The 16,658-nt window shown below is 37.5% G+C and overlaps 1 protein-coding gene across 6 annotated transcripts in view; it reads right to left on the bottom strand.

The window, feature by feature from the left end:
- VPS45 (vacuolar protein sorting 45 homolog) overlaps window positions 1-16,658 on the bottom strand; it is a 67,445-nt gene that overhangs the window by 31,600 nt on the left and 19,187 nt on the right. For 4 of the 6 annotated variants that reach the window (XM_086392375.1, XM_086392374.1, XM_086392377.1 and 1 more), the window contains exons 11-13: window positions 10,528-10,686; window positions 10,039-10,146; window positions 8,875-8,996 (exon numbers count right to left, since the gene is read on the bottom strand). In XM_086392375.1, coding sequence (XP_086248501.1) covers window positions 8,875-8,996; window positions 10,039-10,146; window positions 10,528-10,686 — 389 coding nt within the window. Of the gene's footprint in view, window positions 1-1,399; window positions 1,526-4,257; window positions 4,378-8,874; window positions 8,997-10,038; window positions 10,147-10,527; window positions 10,687-16,658 lie in introns of those variants that run through there. The other 2 variants (XM_086392378.1, XM_086392379.1) reach the window with 2 other exon arrangements.

Below are 16,658 nucleotides of genomic sequence, written 5' to 3'. Positions count from 1 at the left end.
GAGAAACCTGAGTAAGTGTGGAGCCTGCAGGAAAGTAACCAGAGGAAGACAAGCTGAAAATACAGAGGAAGAGGGAGAGGGAGAGAAAGAGAAAGGAGAGACAGTGCAAATAATTACAAGAAAGGCTTCAGAAGCGATGGTAGGAGTCTAAAACTAGTGATAGCAAAGAGGTTAGTTCTAAATAAGGAAAGGATGTATTTCCTTTAGAATGAAGGAAGGAGATAAAGGTAGATATATCTAACTAATCCTATACACATGGGCTAGACACTGAGGGTGGAGAAGGCAATGGCACCCCACTCCAGTACTTTTGCCTGGAAAATCCCATGGATGAAGGAGCCTGGAAGGCTGCAGTCCATGGGGTGGCGAAGAGTCAGACACAACTGATTGACTGCACTTTCACTTTTCACTTTCATGCATCAGAGAAGGAAATGGCAACCCATTCCAGTGTTCTTGCCTGGAGAATCCCAGGGACAGGGCAGCCTGGTGGGCTGCCGTCTATGGGGTTGCACAGAGTCGGACACGACTGAAGCGACTTAGCAGCAGCAGCAGCAGACACTGAGGGAGCTAATGTTTGACACATGCAATTTTTTTCACTGTGAAGCAGAAACACTGGTGTCAGTTAGGTGACTTGGAGATTATGGCAAACATTCTAAACTGATGTGGTGAATAAGACAGAGAGAGAGGGTTCTCCTCTCTCTTTATGTATCTAAGGATACATAAATCTGATTGAGTACCCCTGAAGGCCCAAGTGAGGTGAGAAACAATGAATTTGTAGTGGCCTTAATATATAATTTGTATGATCACCTCTAGTAGTACAGAGAAGTAGATATGAGCCTTAAGGCTGTTACTAATCCAATAGTAATCTGGTGCTTTAGACTATACACCAGATTATTTTATAAACTTCCTATAAATTTATAAATCCTTTATAAACTTCTAGGAAAGCATCATCACTGTCTACGAATGACTAACATTTTCTACACTATCAAGGTTTTTTCCTTCACATCTTTGCTTCTAGTTACTGGCCAGCTTTTTCTTGCGGAAAAATTTGCTTAAGAGTTATGTAACAGTGATAGTATATTTTTCTGCAAAGTATGATGATCTCTCAATTATTCGGAGACTGAATATTCAGGCAAAATACAGGTCCTTGTCTTTTCTTACATCTGATATGTGTTGTTTCAACTCTTACTAATATTTCTACAGAAGTATTTCTCTTAGAAATACTAGTATTTCTAAGATTTCTATGAATATCTAAAACTCAAGTTCCGCTCTTGTCAGGATCTTTAGGGGTTTATTTCATGAGAAAGGGATCAAATAAACTACAATTGGTTGTAACTTTAAAAACTGATATGAGTCCCTGTAACTTTTACCATAGCAAAAGTGAATAATGAATAATCACTAAATTTCTAAGGATATATGTTTTTAATTCTTCCCAATATATTGATTCTAGAGGTACCAGTGATTCTGAGATAATAATGGCTTCTCAAGTGCAGTCTCAACTGGTTTAATATTCATTAAAGGACGAGTTCTGTGGGGAAAAAAATCAAATGTTGTAAGAATGTGCCATCAAGAAGACATTCTACCAATATTTGGTCTATGTAGGGTCTACCAATAGGTCTAGCTATCTAGGGCTAGCCTACATATTTAGAAAACAAGAGGAGAAAAAATACAGGCAGTCACAGTATTCAGAAATAATAAAATCCTCAAAATTGAAATGATTTTTTGCCAGAAAATGAGTATTTTTTACAGTAACATTCCATAAGCAGTGCTCTTTACATTAAGGGATGAATACAGCCAGAGACCCATCTTGCAACTTATTTTCAATAAATACTCATGAATTACACAGATTGCTTCATTAAGAATAAGGGAAGCAGGTTTCTCTCTTACAGGGGTACACGTGACTGACGAGAGGAACTGGACAGTAACACTTCGTTTTGAGGTCCTGGTCTGATAAGTGTGTGTGCATGCTTAGTCGTGTCCACCTCTTTGTGACACTGTGGACTGTAGCCCACCAGCCTCCTCTGTTCATGGGATTTTCCAGGCAAGAATATTGGAGTGGGTTCTATTTCCTCCTCCAGGGGATGTTCTTGCCCCAGGGATCAAACCTGAGTCTCCTGTGTCACCTGCACTGGCAGACAGATTCTTTACCATATGAGCCACCTGGAAAGTCCCTGGTCTGATAAGTCAATTTAAAAAGCAGCTGAGCAGAGTAACAAGGCTCATCCTGGAACATGATGTTGCTTTTCCATAGCTGCCCTCTGCCGATCATCTGCTTCTAGAGTATATATCTTTCTTATGGAAAAGAAAGGCAAGAACTGGGAAGGAGTAAATTCAAGTGGGTTTCTAACACAGCCAGAGAATACTACATTTTAGTTTGATAATTTCAGGGTGCCAGAGTATTTTCGTATTGCTGGAGAGGGAAGAAAATGTCACTGGTGGTAACTGTGAGTTTAGGTTGTATCAATGTAAGGACAAACCTACATAGGGATAGGCTAATAGAACTTTACTCAGTTGTGTATCTAACAGAGATGATTATGTCACATTTGGTTATGAAAACATTAATAAATGTATCTTCCTGCACTTCCTACTACTTAGGCTGGCTTAAGGAAGAACATCGGTGGAAAAAAATAAAAAATCTCTGACATTTGTCCATTTAATTCCTTTCTCTGGTGAATTTTAAAAGTAGATGTTCTGATGAGGCCAACAGTAAAACATTTTTATATAATGGTTAAAGGTAAGTGGAATACACAAGTTCAATTCTTTGTACACATCTTCCTGTGCTCTGTAATTCACCATAGCAACTGAAAGCATTAATTAATGCAGATAGCAAACATTAGAAAACATTAGTCTGTTCATGCTGTACATAGATATACAGGGACACCTTGAGAACCCAACGAATTTATACCCTATTCCCAGGTGGTTCAGTGGTGAAGAATCTGCCTCCCAAGCAGGAGATATGGGTTTGATCCCTGGGTTGGGAAGTTCCCGTGGAGAAGCAACCCACTCCAGTATTCTTGCCTGGGAAATCCCAGGACAGAGGAGCCTGGCAGGCTACAGTCCATGGGGATGCAAAAGAGTTGGACTAAATGGCAACAAATTTTATTGGAAGATAAAAACATTTATACAGTATTTCTGGAAATCATTACTATAATCATTAATCATTAAGCAGAAAAACTTACAACTTTTAAGAGGCAATATTTTACCTATTTTGTGGGCTGTTATGGCTAAAATTCAAATTTTTGAATTAGTACTTACAGATGGTTAAAGATCATATGAGCATGGATTGGAGGAGAAAAGGCCAATGAGAAAGGGCTGCTGCTTCCATAGAAACAAAAGCAAGATTCTACTCGGTTGGTACAAATGTGAACGAGTAATTCCTTTTTGAATTCTACTAAATTTGGAATGCCTGACCAGATAGCTTCATTTTCTCATCACATGTTTCAGTTGCTTGTTTTTATGAGGGATAAAAAGCAATTCTGGAGCAAGAAAAAAAATTTAGCCTCAATGAGATCTGTGAAAGTACCATCTGCAGAGAAAGATCAAACCTAACTTGTGGATATAGCTACACCGCCAAACAGGTTAACCACTAACTCAGCTAAGGGCTAAAACATTTCTACAATCGTTCCTGGTTTTGCAAAGTTGTGTTCTTGCCAGATCTCCTTTGATATCTTCTACTATTACAGTAACAACAAAATCAAGAAGTTCTATCATGATGACACTTAAGTTAACCATAAAGATGACTATAATCAATGACTCTTTTAAATGTGATGATCTAAGGTGAAGACAGTGACTAGAGCTTAGGGTGGGGCTAAGTGAATACAGAATCAAAATACTGTACAGGCAAACTGCAAACATTGAAATTTTCTGGTAATATCAATCAAATTTATTTAGTTTAAATTTCCCAACTCTAAGTCTTATCATGTCAACCACTACAGGTGGCTACATAAGAAATCTGACAAATCTACTGAACATCTATATGTAAAGCACTGTGTTAAATATTGTGAAAAACCCAAATATTAATAAAACATAGTTCTTACTTTAAGATTAAGTACTTAATACCTAGTGGGAAAGATAGATGTGTATACAACTACTGTCTTTTTTTTTTTTTTTTTTTTACAACTACCGTCTTAATATCCAGAGGTAACCATTATTAAAAATTTCTTATTTATTCTTTCAGATATATTTACTGTATTCATAACCACACATGTGTTTGTGTATATATATGTGAGTGAGTGAGTGAAAGTCACTCAGTCGTGTCCGACTCTTTGCGACTTTCCAGGCCAGAATACTGGAGTGGGTAGCCTTTCCGTTCTCCAGGGGATCCTCCCAATCCAGGGATTGAACCCAGGTCTCCCATATTGCAGGCAGATTTTTTACCAGCTGAGCCACAAGGGAAGCCCGCACAGATATATAAATATATGTATAGTCAAGCACAGACTTATTTATATACACCTATGTACGCAATCACATTTATGCTAATATACAGTTTTACACAAAAGGGGTATTATAGCATCTTGATTTTCTATCTAACATATCCTAGAAAGTTTTTGGTATCACGCCATGAAGAGTTATGCCATTTCTTAAGAAGAATGCACAGCAATGTACTATAATCTAGGTAGCCAGTTCTCCATTGAAAAATATTTACCTTGTTTCTGGGTGGGTTTTTTTTTTTTTTGGTCACCATTACAAGTGATGTTTTGGTAAATATCCTTGTGTACATGTCTTTGTTTACTTGTGCGAGTATATCTATATGGCAAATTTTTATAAGTATATTGTTTAGCAGGTCTTTTCAAGTCCTCTGCAGCCTTCCTTCTGTTAAAAACAGGGCCAGGAGGCGGTAGATGCATCTTCTGTGCCTCCTACCACAGCTTCATAGCCAATTTTCTGCCTTCTTCACAATTTTCATTGTCTCAGAAGCTCATGACATAGTTGCACTGTTTTCTCCTGACCTCCTTTCCTGGTCACTCTCTTATTCCCTGAAGACTTTAACTCTGGTTTACTGTCCTCCTTTTCATTCCTGCTCCTTTCAAGATTTTCAGCGACTTTAACATCATCTCACATCCCAGTCTCCTCACCCATACTGATTTGTTCTTCCGTCCTTCACAGCCACCAACACCCATGATTATAATATAAACGTTTTCATTACAAGTATCTGCAATACAAAAGGGCTTCCTTGGTGGCGCAGCTGGTAAAGAATCGGCCTGCAATGTGGGAGATCTGGGTTGGGAAGATCCCCTCGAGAAGGGAACGGCTACCCACTCAATCTTGAATACAAGACTTCTTTCTCTAATAACCAGTCCTTCAACTTTCAACTCACTTATGCTAATATCTCTACTAAGAAATAATTCCTTGACCTCATCAATACCTCCAATTCATTCAACAATACTTTTTTCACTATCCAATACCTTCCTTTTTTTTCATTTCCCCAAATCCTGGCTGAACCCAGCTATCAGCCTTCTCTTCATTTACTCTAGCGCAGCTAAAACCTGCTAGAGAAAAATCACACAACTCGGCTCATGGGCTGTATTTTAAACTAACAACACAAAACTCCAATGGGCACTCAACCCTGCTTAGAAGTTTTACTTACATTTCCCTAGTAAATTTGATTCCAAGCCTAAAAATAACAATTTCACAATGTTTTTTCTTTTTATCCTGTACCTCACCTAATAGCTTGATGTCATATTTTACTGAAAAAATAGAAGTAATCAGACAAGGTGGTTTCCATGTTCTCACCATCAAAGCTACTACAGTGAAAGAAGCACCTCTGCTCCCATCAAAATCTCCTCTGCTTGTGTTCTAGCTCCCTCAGACTTCACTTCTGCAACTCTTCCCCCTTCTCTTCTGCATTACCTATTTCTCTTTCTTTAGGATAATTCTCATCAGATTATAAGTGTGCTCTAGAATTTCTCTTTCCCCCAAGCCCACAGTCTCTTCTGACTATGATCCCATTTTCTGACCCTCTTCATGTAAAACTTCTTAAAAAGTGTTACATACATCTATCTGTCATCTCTATCTTATTTCTTGTAACCCTCTCTAATTTGGCTTCCAAACTCACTGAAACTGGGGAATAAAGTCATCGAAGACCTTCATATTGCCAAATCTGATGGATTTTTCACTGTCCTCAACTTTTTATATCTCAGAAGACTAGTCTTTAGGTAACCACTCACTCCTTGATCTTTATGACATCAAGCTTTTCTGATTTTCCTCCTGTCTGTCTGTCTCTTCTTCAGTCTCTATTGCTGACTCCATATCCTCTATTCAGTGCTTAGTCCTGGACTCTTTCTTTCCCCCTTCTATGCTCTCTCCCTGAGTGATCTAATCACCTTTAAAGGTGACATAGCTTTAAGTCACCAAAATCTTGACGACTTCCAATTTAGCACTGAACATTTCCAATTATCTAACAGACATCTGCAATTTAACAATAAAACTCTTGACTTCCTTCTAAAACCTGAGAATTATTCTTGACTTCTCTCTTACCCATGTCCCATTACTCTACTCCCATTAAGTAAGTCTATTGATTCTACCTTCGCTCCCAGGCTCCTTATCCAAAGCATCCTCATTTCTTACCTGGACTACTGCAGCCACCTCCTAAGTAGTCTTTCTGCTTCTAATTTTACCTTCAATGATCCATGCTCCCCAAAAGCTGATCTTTTAATACATGGTTCAGTTTATGTCATTTGAATGTTTAAAGCTCTTTAGTGGCTTTCTATGCCACTTAAAAACAAAAAACAAAAAAAATCTTTACCAGGGCCTACGAGACCCCATGTGATCCAGCCCTACTTCTCAACTTATTTCCTCCTTACTTGCTATGCTCCAACTGCACTGGATTTTTTTCTGTTCCATGAACTTGCCAAGTTTTCTTTCTTCAAGGACTTTGTTCTGGTGTATCCTCTGCTTATGATGCTTTTCTTCCTCATCATTATGTGATTGGTTCTTTCTTGTAATTCAAAACTCATCTTCAATATCACTTCTTTAGAGAGGTTCTCTCCATCTGAAGTAGCCCTCCCCACCTTGACAAAGTACTCTGTAGCTTATTATCCTATTTATTTCCTGAATAGCACTTATCTCATCCAAATTATATTTTTTATTTGTTTACTACTTTACTGTCTGTCTCCTTCATGTAAGTTAAGGCAGGTTCTTTGCCTTTCCTGTCACTTCTACTTCCCCAGCATCTTAAGCAGTTCTTGACATATAGAAAGCATTCAAATATTTGTTATAAAAAAGGATGAAGCAATTGAATTATTAACATATATTTAGGTAATAGTGACAAATGCTTTAACAGATGCTGACAACTGATAAATTGTGCATTTTGCTGGAAGAGCATCATTTTGAAATTTATTTGGAAACGAATTCCCCAAATTAGAAAGGTTTGCTGTCATGAACTAATCATCCACTCTTCTGGTGATCTATTATGTCCCTTTAGCTAATTTCTTGTTCAATAATTCTTATATGAAATTCATAAGAAAAATCAATATTTTTACTTTTATCATGTTAATTAGAGGCTATTTAATAGAGTTATACTGTTTTTCAAAAAGCCACTCAGGTGAATAGCTTTGGGCTGGCTTTCCTTTTTACCACTTTGCTTGACATTTCTAAATTTTGATTCCAAATGAGTATACTGTCTGAATTTAACCCCAGATGTTCTGCTTCTCAACCCTGGATTTTTAAAAAGAATTTTTTTCATACATGATATTTTACATGTTTCAGTCCAGGTTCAATGCATGATACTGGATGCTTGGGGCTAGTGCACTGGGACGACCCAGAGGGATGGTATGGGAGGGAGGAGGGAGGAGGGTTCAGGATGGGGAGCACATGTATACCTGTGATGGATTCATTTTGATATTTGGCAAAACTAATACAATTATGTAAAGTTTAAAAATAAAATAAAATTAAAAAAAATAATTAAAAAATAAATAAAATAAAATTGAAAAGAGAAAAAAAAAAAAAAGAATTTTTTTCTGTTCTGTTACCAGACTACAGAGCTTTTTTTAAGAAAAAAAGTGAAAAAATACATTTTTATCATACAAAAGTTATTTATGTACCTCAAAACATTTTTCTCCTTTTGGAAATTTATTACATTCATAAAACACTATTCTTCCAAGGCCTTAGATTACAATTAGCTGAAATAATAGAAGAATTATACCAACAGTAACAATTCGCAAATCAATCTATCTAATAGGATTCAGCTACATATATTAGGCTCTTTATAATATGTGGTCCCAATAAAAAATACATAAATTTTTTTTTGTATAGAATTTATAACTAGGTAGAATTTATGTATATTTAAAATTTCAGGTTGGCTTATGTAAGTTTATTCTGGACAAGCTTTGTTTTTATTAAAACTTAACAAACCACCGGATTAAAATGACAATTGCTTCCTTCAGTTAATACCTAAAAAGAAAACCATCCTTTCCTCCAGTGTGACAAAAGGCCTTTGTTAATTAGGTCTCAGTGTGTATACTGGCCACATTTGGCAAAGTCCAGTCCTCGCCAAAAATAGTAACAACCTGCTCTGGATGGCAATCAAGCAGCAAATCTATTTTCAGCTTTAATGTTTGAAACTCCAAATGCTAGATGCCACGGAACTGAACCTTAAATGGCATAAGTGAACTAGTCTGATACTTAAGGACAGGACACAAGTATCTGGAGTGCTCCGAAACATTTGTTTCTGTATTCCAAAAGAAATAATACTCAGGCTTGATAGAGGAATTTAAATCTAACTTTGACACATGTAAAACCAGAAGAACCTGAGAACTGAAACAACTGGGAAAGGAAGAGTAGAATGACAGAATCTTGGTTGTAGTCTCTTATAGTACCCTAAATTTCCTATTTTCTTAGTGTTTCTGATTTTTATCATTAATATCTTTGTTCTCTTACCTGTCTCTGAGTGTGCTGGGGCCTAGATAAGGATACAGGTTTTCTTTAAGCTTTCCTTTGATGAGATGGTCCAGGGTCTCATGTAAGAAAGGTTGATGCTGAGTATATACATTTTCTACTCCCTAAGACAGGGGGAAATGGTTCTTATGTCATTTTTTTTGAAACGTGCAATGTAACTGTTAACGATACTCATATCAGAAAAGGACATGCAATAGCGATTTCAAGGGGTAAGAGTCAACCAGGAATTTTAGGACAATTTTAGTTATTATTTTTATCAATAGAAATGTTCCAATCTTATGAAAATACTCTGTAATTTAAGGCTAGCTATTATAAAGGAATTTTTAAAATGCAACTGCTTAAATTCCTTATCTCTTCACTGATTCATTCTTTTGAGAAAATATTATATGATAGGTAAATAAAAAGAAAAGGACTATGTAGCAAAAGAGACTAGAAACACTCAGGAAAATGAAAAAATTTCAGGAAACATAAAGAAAGGCTAGCAGATTACAACGAACTTTTGACCGTATTAAGAAAATAGGTAGTTTTAAAAGATTTATAATCGCTTGCTTCATCTTTAATTTCTGTCACAGGAAAAACTACCCAACAAACCTTAAATTATAAACAAATGGAGTAAAATAGTTATGACTAACAGGCTGCCTTTTTATTCTTGGGTATTTCCCGGAAATATCTTACTATTCCCTTATTAGCTGTTTGGGCCAATGCTGATGCTGTTCCAATACAGAAAGTATTAAAAAAAAAAAAAAAGTATTTAAAGAAAAAGCTTTCAAGAGACCGTCTGCTTTAATTTCATTTAACTGCATGCACGCATGCTAAGTCACTTCAGTCATGTCCGACTCTTTGCGACCCCATGGACTGTAACCTGCCAGGCTCCTCTTCCATGGAATTCTCCAGCCAACAGTACTGGAGTGGATTGCCATGCCCTCCTCTACAGGATCTTCCCAACCTAGGGATCAAACCTGTATCTCCTGTGTCTCCTGCATTGGCAGGCGGGTTCCTTACCACTAGCGCCACCTGGGAAGTCTCTCATTTAACTGACAGTACTAAATCAGCGGCAATCCTGAAGTTACTTGGAAGATCACATTCATTCACTCTCAGGGTCAGGGGCTTCAACTGTTTCTTATTTAGGAAAGCATAGCAATATACCTTTAATCCTTTGAGGAACTGCTTGGTAATAGCCACAGCATCTTTGGGGCTGAAGAGGTCACTTCCTCTGACCCGTTTACCACCATATTCAATTACTGCAGACACAAGCTTTGTTTTAAAAAAAAAAGAAAAAAGAGAGAGAGAGAAACAACTTCTTACTGCTTGGGGGAACAGGAAGAAAATAACTTTATTATGGAAATGAAGACACGAGAGGACAGAATTAGGATCGAACCCAGCTTCCTGCATTGTAGGTGGATTCTTTACCAGCTGAGCCACAAGCCCAAGAAGTGGGTAGCCTGTCCCTTCTCCAGTGGATCTTCCTGACCCAGGAATCGAACCAGGGTCTTCTGCATTGCAGGTGGATTCTTTACCAACCCAGCTACCAGGGAAGCCCATAAAAACAGTATGACTCATCATCTGTCAGAACTAAAAGGCTGTAACAATAGAGTTGGTTCCTGTTTGGCGGGATTCATATATAAATCTGGTTACCTTTCGATACTTTTCAGAAACACCTTTATTCCTAAGGTCCATCATTAATCCTGGTAGGCTATTGCTGCTGTGTCGCTCGTAATGTAGCGCATAAAGCATCACCAGGCGGGCAGCATCAAACTCTGTCACTCTGGGGTTCTGCAGGAGCCTCTTTACGTTCTGAAAAAACAGAGAACTGTTATTTATCCTCCCTTCACTTGGGTGATGTATAATATCTTAGTTCTAAGAATTACTGAATGGTACTGATACATCTGACTAAGATACCATGACTAAGATCACTGGGCTTCCCAGTGGCTCAGTGGGTAAAGAATCTGCCTGCAAAGCAGGAGACACAAGAGATGCAGGTTCGATCCCTGGGTTGGGAAGATCCCCTGGAGAAGGGCAGGGCATTCTAGTATTCTTGCCTGGAGAATCCCATGGACAGAGGAGCCTAACGGGCTACAGTCCATAGGGTCGCAGAGTTGGACATGGCTGAAGTGACTGAGCACACAAGATGACTACTAAGGCAATGTACAGGTCACAGGTTTAGCAACTGTTTCAACTACAGAAAATGAGATGCCTTTTGCCTAAGATAAGAATTAAATAAGGACATAAATTCTCATTGTAACTGCTTAAGACAAATATGAATTTAACCATGGTTATTTCCTCTTTTCTTTCCTTTGACTGAGATAGTCTAGGGTCTTATGTGGGAGAGATTACAATTTCCCTGCCAAAATAAGAAATACACATTATTCCCACCACTAGTTCTACTGCTTCAGTCAATATAGCATACAAGAGAACTTACCAGTTGACCTGTAAAACTCTACTGCCTTCTTTCAGTGTTAGTGACTGACCAGTGAAATGAAGACACATTGGTAGAATTTTACATAGGAGAACGGGCTTAATCTCCAAGAAGCATCATATGTAACAATATGTCTCAACATGGTTCACAGAGATATGAATATGTGACAGCATGTAATCTGTAAATGAACACTTATGATCTTAAGAGGGCAGGTACTGACAGCAAAGGAAAGCAGACAAAATTATGTTTAGGTTTTATCAATTCTCCCATAAGGAGACTTCCCTACAGTATAGATTTATATTTATTATGCAGTAGAACACATTAATTAGAGCCAACAAATACTTGTGATCACTCTCTAAAGCACAAGGTACTATGTCAGGCACTGGAGGTGATACAGAGATAAGTTAGACACACTTTCTGTCCTCAGTGAGTTCACAGACAATGAGGATAAAACAGTATAGCTCATTCTTCTATAAAATACATTTCTTAATGTGCTTTAGCTCTACGAGATGGTAAACATGGAATAACACAGAAGGCATATTGGTTTGTATGTAATTTTTCAGCAAGTTAATATTTAGAAAAGATCAGGGACAAGCTTCCTTTTTAAAGAACATGCTTCACCAATATGTTAAGGAAAAAGATGAAAATTCAATGGAAAGTAGTGTTTTTTTAAGAAGTAACTGGCTTTGCAGCTTTAAGAACTGCTGCACTTTCCACAATGTTAAGCTACACGGGGAAAGGGAAAATGAGAATGAAAAGAATGCAAAGATGTTTATCTGTGTCAAAAAGAAAAACAAAACAACAACCCAAAACTGACTGGTATCTTCATATTGTACTTTTAATTTTGATGACACAAGTTTCTATGAGAAGCAGATATTTTTGAGGCCTTATTTGCTGAAGAAAAAGACATGAGCCACAAGAGTAAAACCACAAAGGATGGTCTGAGTGCATTTCTAGGTGCAAGCGTTAGTCGCTGTCATGTCCAACTCTTTGCGACCCCACGGACTGTAGCCCACCAGGCTCCTCTGTCCATGGAGTTCTCCAGGCAAGAAAAACTGGAGTGGGTTCCCATTTCCTTCTCCAGGTCCAAATGCCAGTGGAAATTTAACTGTGCTAACATTTTAATTAGGATTGTTATTATTTTATTAGGGCTCTGATTACAAAGTTACATAGATTTTTCTTTCTTTTTTTAGTTATATAAATTTTAAGTGATCTGCTTATAACCCTATTTTCCCATAACCCTTGTTTATTTTTAGTCCATGATTTTGCAGAATGTGAAGTTTTCTCAAGAACACATATGTGGTATTATAACAGAAACATATGTATAAAAAAACCAAAAACTGAAAATCAGTGCAATGGGGGAAAGGGAACACAAAGTAAAGAGACGTTCGTCTAGTTACTGAGGAATCATAAAAAACTTCGTTTCTACAAAAGGCCTTAAAAACTAAGCTTTGGAATTAGTTTGAGAGGCTGAAAGAGATACTATTAATAGGGATATGGAAATCAGAGAAAGAAATGAGTTGAAAGACTAGTAAGAGTCTTTGGAGGGCACTGGATTCCGAGGACATAACCACTAACATCTGTATAGTACTCTGCAACTTACAAGATGTTTTTAAATACATTATCTTTTTAGTACTTCACGACAACAATGTCTAATGTCTAAGAACTCGACTGTTCACACTAAAAAGAGGGATGATGATGAAATGCAGAGCCTCCTAGGTAGCTTTCAAGTAGAAAGTTCTCTCAGTAGGATTTCTACTGTTGCTTTTCTGGGTGAACATTTCACTACCATCATCCTTATAGGATCAAAAAGGAAGAAATTTCTCTTCTACAGATTTAAACCCTGCTATCACAAAACTTTCCTTACTTCTTTTCCCTTTTGTGGTAACTTCTCCAGACAGCAGTGACTAAATATAGGCTGTTTAGAATAGCCTGTTCACACATTTCACTAATTTCTATTATAATATGGAGAAATTTCAGGATACAAATTCCTTATCAAGTAAAAATACACCATTTCAGAAGTATCTCAGTCACTTGGCATAAAACATCCATCTGAGATCTCTGTTGTTGCTTTTCTTATAAGCGCAATGTTTCACTTTCTGCCCTTGTAGTCTCTTTTTACCTTAAATCTACTCAATTTCTGACTGATCTGTCTTTGTTGTTTAGTCGCTAAGTCATGTCCAACTCTTGTAACTCTATGGACTGCAGCCCTCCAAGGTCCTCTGTCCATGGGACTTCCCAGGAAAGAATACTGGAGTGGGTTGCCATTTCCTTCTCCTGGGGATCTTCCCAAGCCAAGGATGGAACCCGTGCCTCCTGAATTCGCAGGCACCAGGGAAGCCCGACCTGTCTTTGTACATCTAAGCAAACATGAGATACTCAAGTAACTATAAACCCACAAAAACCAGAATGGTGACAAAGACTATTTGCAGCAATTAGTTTATACCCTTCCTATTTGCTCCCTTTCTAATTACCTTCCCTTCGATCTTGACTCCTGGCTCTGTTTCTCATTAATAAATCCACTTGTATTCCTTGAAATGTGGTACTGGTTTTTAGAGTCTGTCGCTTGACTCTTAGCTTTTCCTCGATGAGCAGCCTTGTGATCTGACAGCCCAGATCTGGTCCAAGACTACTCTGCTTTCTCTTGAGCCCTGAGGACCCAACCCATGGCTCAGGTCAGTGTTCCAGTTAAACTCACCTAGTTCCTCATGAAAAGACACATGTAGGTACAAGCTGAATTCTTTCTTCTTTCTCAGTTATATAAGTCCTCAAAGAAGCAGGGCCTTTTTGTCTGCCTGAATGCCACATTATCCTTTGACTTAATTTTGAACTATTTTCCCTCATGGCTACTTGACTCAACTTGACTAATAGTGACATACATTATACAGAGATTCCAGGGTTTTAACCAAGGAAGAGGAGAAAAAGAATCTGAGAGCCTTTAATTGCATAGGCGGTATGTGCTTCATGGAGGTATTTATATGTTAAAAATATGGCTGAATTATATAATGACTTTTTGGTATCTTTTTTCTTATTAAATTTCCCATAACCTTGAGATAATCAAAGGAGAAAAGTATACTGTTACATAATAACAGCTGAGTAAAGAGTGAAACGGAAAACTACTGTCCACTTAAGAAGATGGGATTCAAAAATGTTCCACTGGATTCTAACATTACTATAGGCCCAATGAAGGAATAGGAAAAGAAATGCAAAAACACTATCTGTGAAGGTCAAGTTTCAAAATGGAGCTAACATTCATTCAAAAAGACATTAAAAACAATTCTGATATTTAGAGATCCTTCTGTTATCTTGGGCTGACTACTTTTGTGTTTTCTTCTACCAAAACTATGCTAAAGCAGCACAAGAAAAATACATTTGTATTGACATACCTATATTTTATGGAGAAGGAAATGGGAAACCAACTCCAGTATTCTTGCCTGAGAAATCCCATGGACAGAGGAGCCTGGTGGGCTACAGTCCATGGGGTCGCAAAAGACTTGGACATGACTTAGTGACTAAAAGATGACAATGACAACCTATATTTTAAACTACTGTACAATACAGTCGAAGTCTGCAACTAAAGATGATTCTCTCTCTCTTTTTTTTTTTGGCTTTAATTTAACCTAAAGAACAAGCTCTGTACCCTGTTATCAACGATCACAGTACTGTAGTAAAACACTCAATGAATAGCATTATAAGCCAACAGATTAGAATAGCAGATGAAAGTGGCAGAAGTCTTCAGCATGTTGATATGACTTTAAAAACGAGTTTAATCTAACAGTCTGAGAGAACAGTTATGGAGAGCTTATCTAGAAAAAAATGATAGAAAATAGGCGAGATCCAGTTCCAGTTCCACTAACTGGAAAATATATCAGGTTTCTTTTACTTAATGACTAGTCAAATTTAGCTTTCTTGTAGGTCTTCTGCTGGTCAACACTGTTTCTGAAACATTAGTTAAATGATGGTTTAGAGAGACAGGATCATTTTTAATCTTAGTTGGTCAAAGTAAAATTGTCAGCTCAATTTTTTGTGTCCCAAACAATTTTCTTACAATTCTAATGAGAATTGTAAGAAAGCAAAAAAGCTTTTCTAAAATCAGAGAGAGTTCCAAGATCATGAGTGAATTAAAAGACATGTCCTGGATGCCATAAAAAAGAGAATGCACCATAAAATAATAATACTGAAAACAGTGATAGTTAACATTCATTGAATGTTATAAGCACCAGGTATTATATTGTTTTATATGTACTAGCTCACTGGATCCTCACAAAAATCTTTGAGCTAAGTACCGATATTTCCCCCATTTTACAGACAAAAAGACTAAGACTGGAGTGGCTAAGAATCATTTTTAAACCCAAGACATCAAAGATCCAGGCCCTTACAGTTGCTATTCTATTCTACACTGCTTCAAACAGAACTCTTTACCTTCATTTCTCTGACAAATATTTATTGTCCTATGTGTTATTAATGGCATGATTTGAGATCTTTTACCCAAGGTCAAAGAAATAGAGGAAAACAACAGAATGGGAAAGACTAGAGACCTCTTCAAGAAAATTAGAGATACCAAGGGAACATTTCATGCATAGATGGGCTTGATAAAAGACAGAAATGGTATGGACCTAACAGAAGCAGAAGATATTAAGAAGAGATGGCAAGAATACACAGAAGAACTGTCCAAAAAAGATTTTCATGACCCAGATAATCACGATGGTGTGATCACTCACCTAGAGCCAGACATCCTGGAATGTGGAGTCAAGTGGGCCTTAGAAGGCATCACTACGAACAAAGCTAGTGGAGGTAGAATTCCAGCTGAGCTATTTCAAATCCTAAATGATGATGCTGTGAAAGTGCTGCACTCAATATGCCAGCAAATTTGGAAAACTCAGCAGTGGCCACAGGACTGGAAAAGGTCAGTTTTCATTCCAATCCCAAAGAAAGGCAACGCCAAAGAATGCTCAAACTACTGCACAATTGCACTCATCTCACACGCTAGTAAAGTAATGCTCAAAATTCTCCAAGCCAGGCTTCAGCAATACGTGAACCATGAACTTCCAGATATTCAAGCTGGTTTTAGAAAAGGCAGAGGAACCAGAGATCAAATTGCCAACATCCGCTGGATCATGGAAAAAGCAAGAGAGTTCCAGAAAAACATCTATTTCTGCTTTATTGACTATGCCAAAGCCTTTGTGTGCATCACAATAAACTGTGGAAAATTCTTCAAGAGATGGGAATACCAGACCACCTGACCTGCCTCTTGAGAAACCTATATGCAGGTCAGGAAGCAACAGTTAGAACTGGACATGGAACAACAGACTGGTTCCAAATAGGAAAAGGAGTACGTCAAGGCTGTATA

Source organism: Bos grunniens, chromosome 3 (assembly GCF_055505025.1).
Source record: "Bos grunniens cultivar Pamir isolate PY7600 chromosome 3, Bosgru_T2T1.0, whole genome shotgun sequence".
NCBI lineage: Eukaryota > Metazoa > Chordata > Mammalia > Artiodactyla > Bovidae > Bos > Bos grunniens.
The sequence above is the reverse complement of the archived record's forward strand: the minus strand, read 5'-3'. Positions and strand labels throughout refer to the sequence as shown.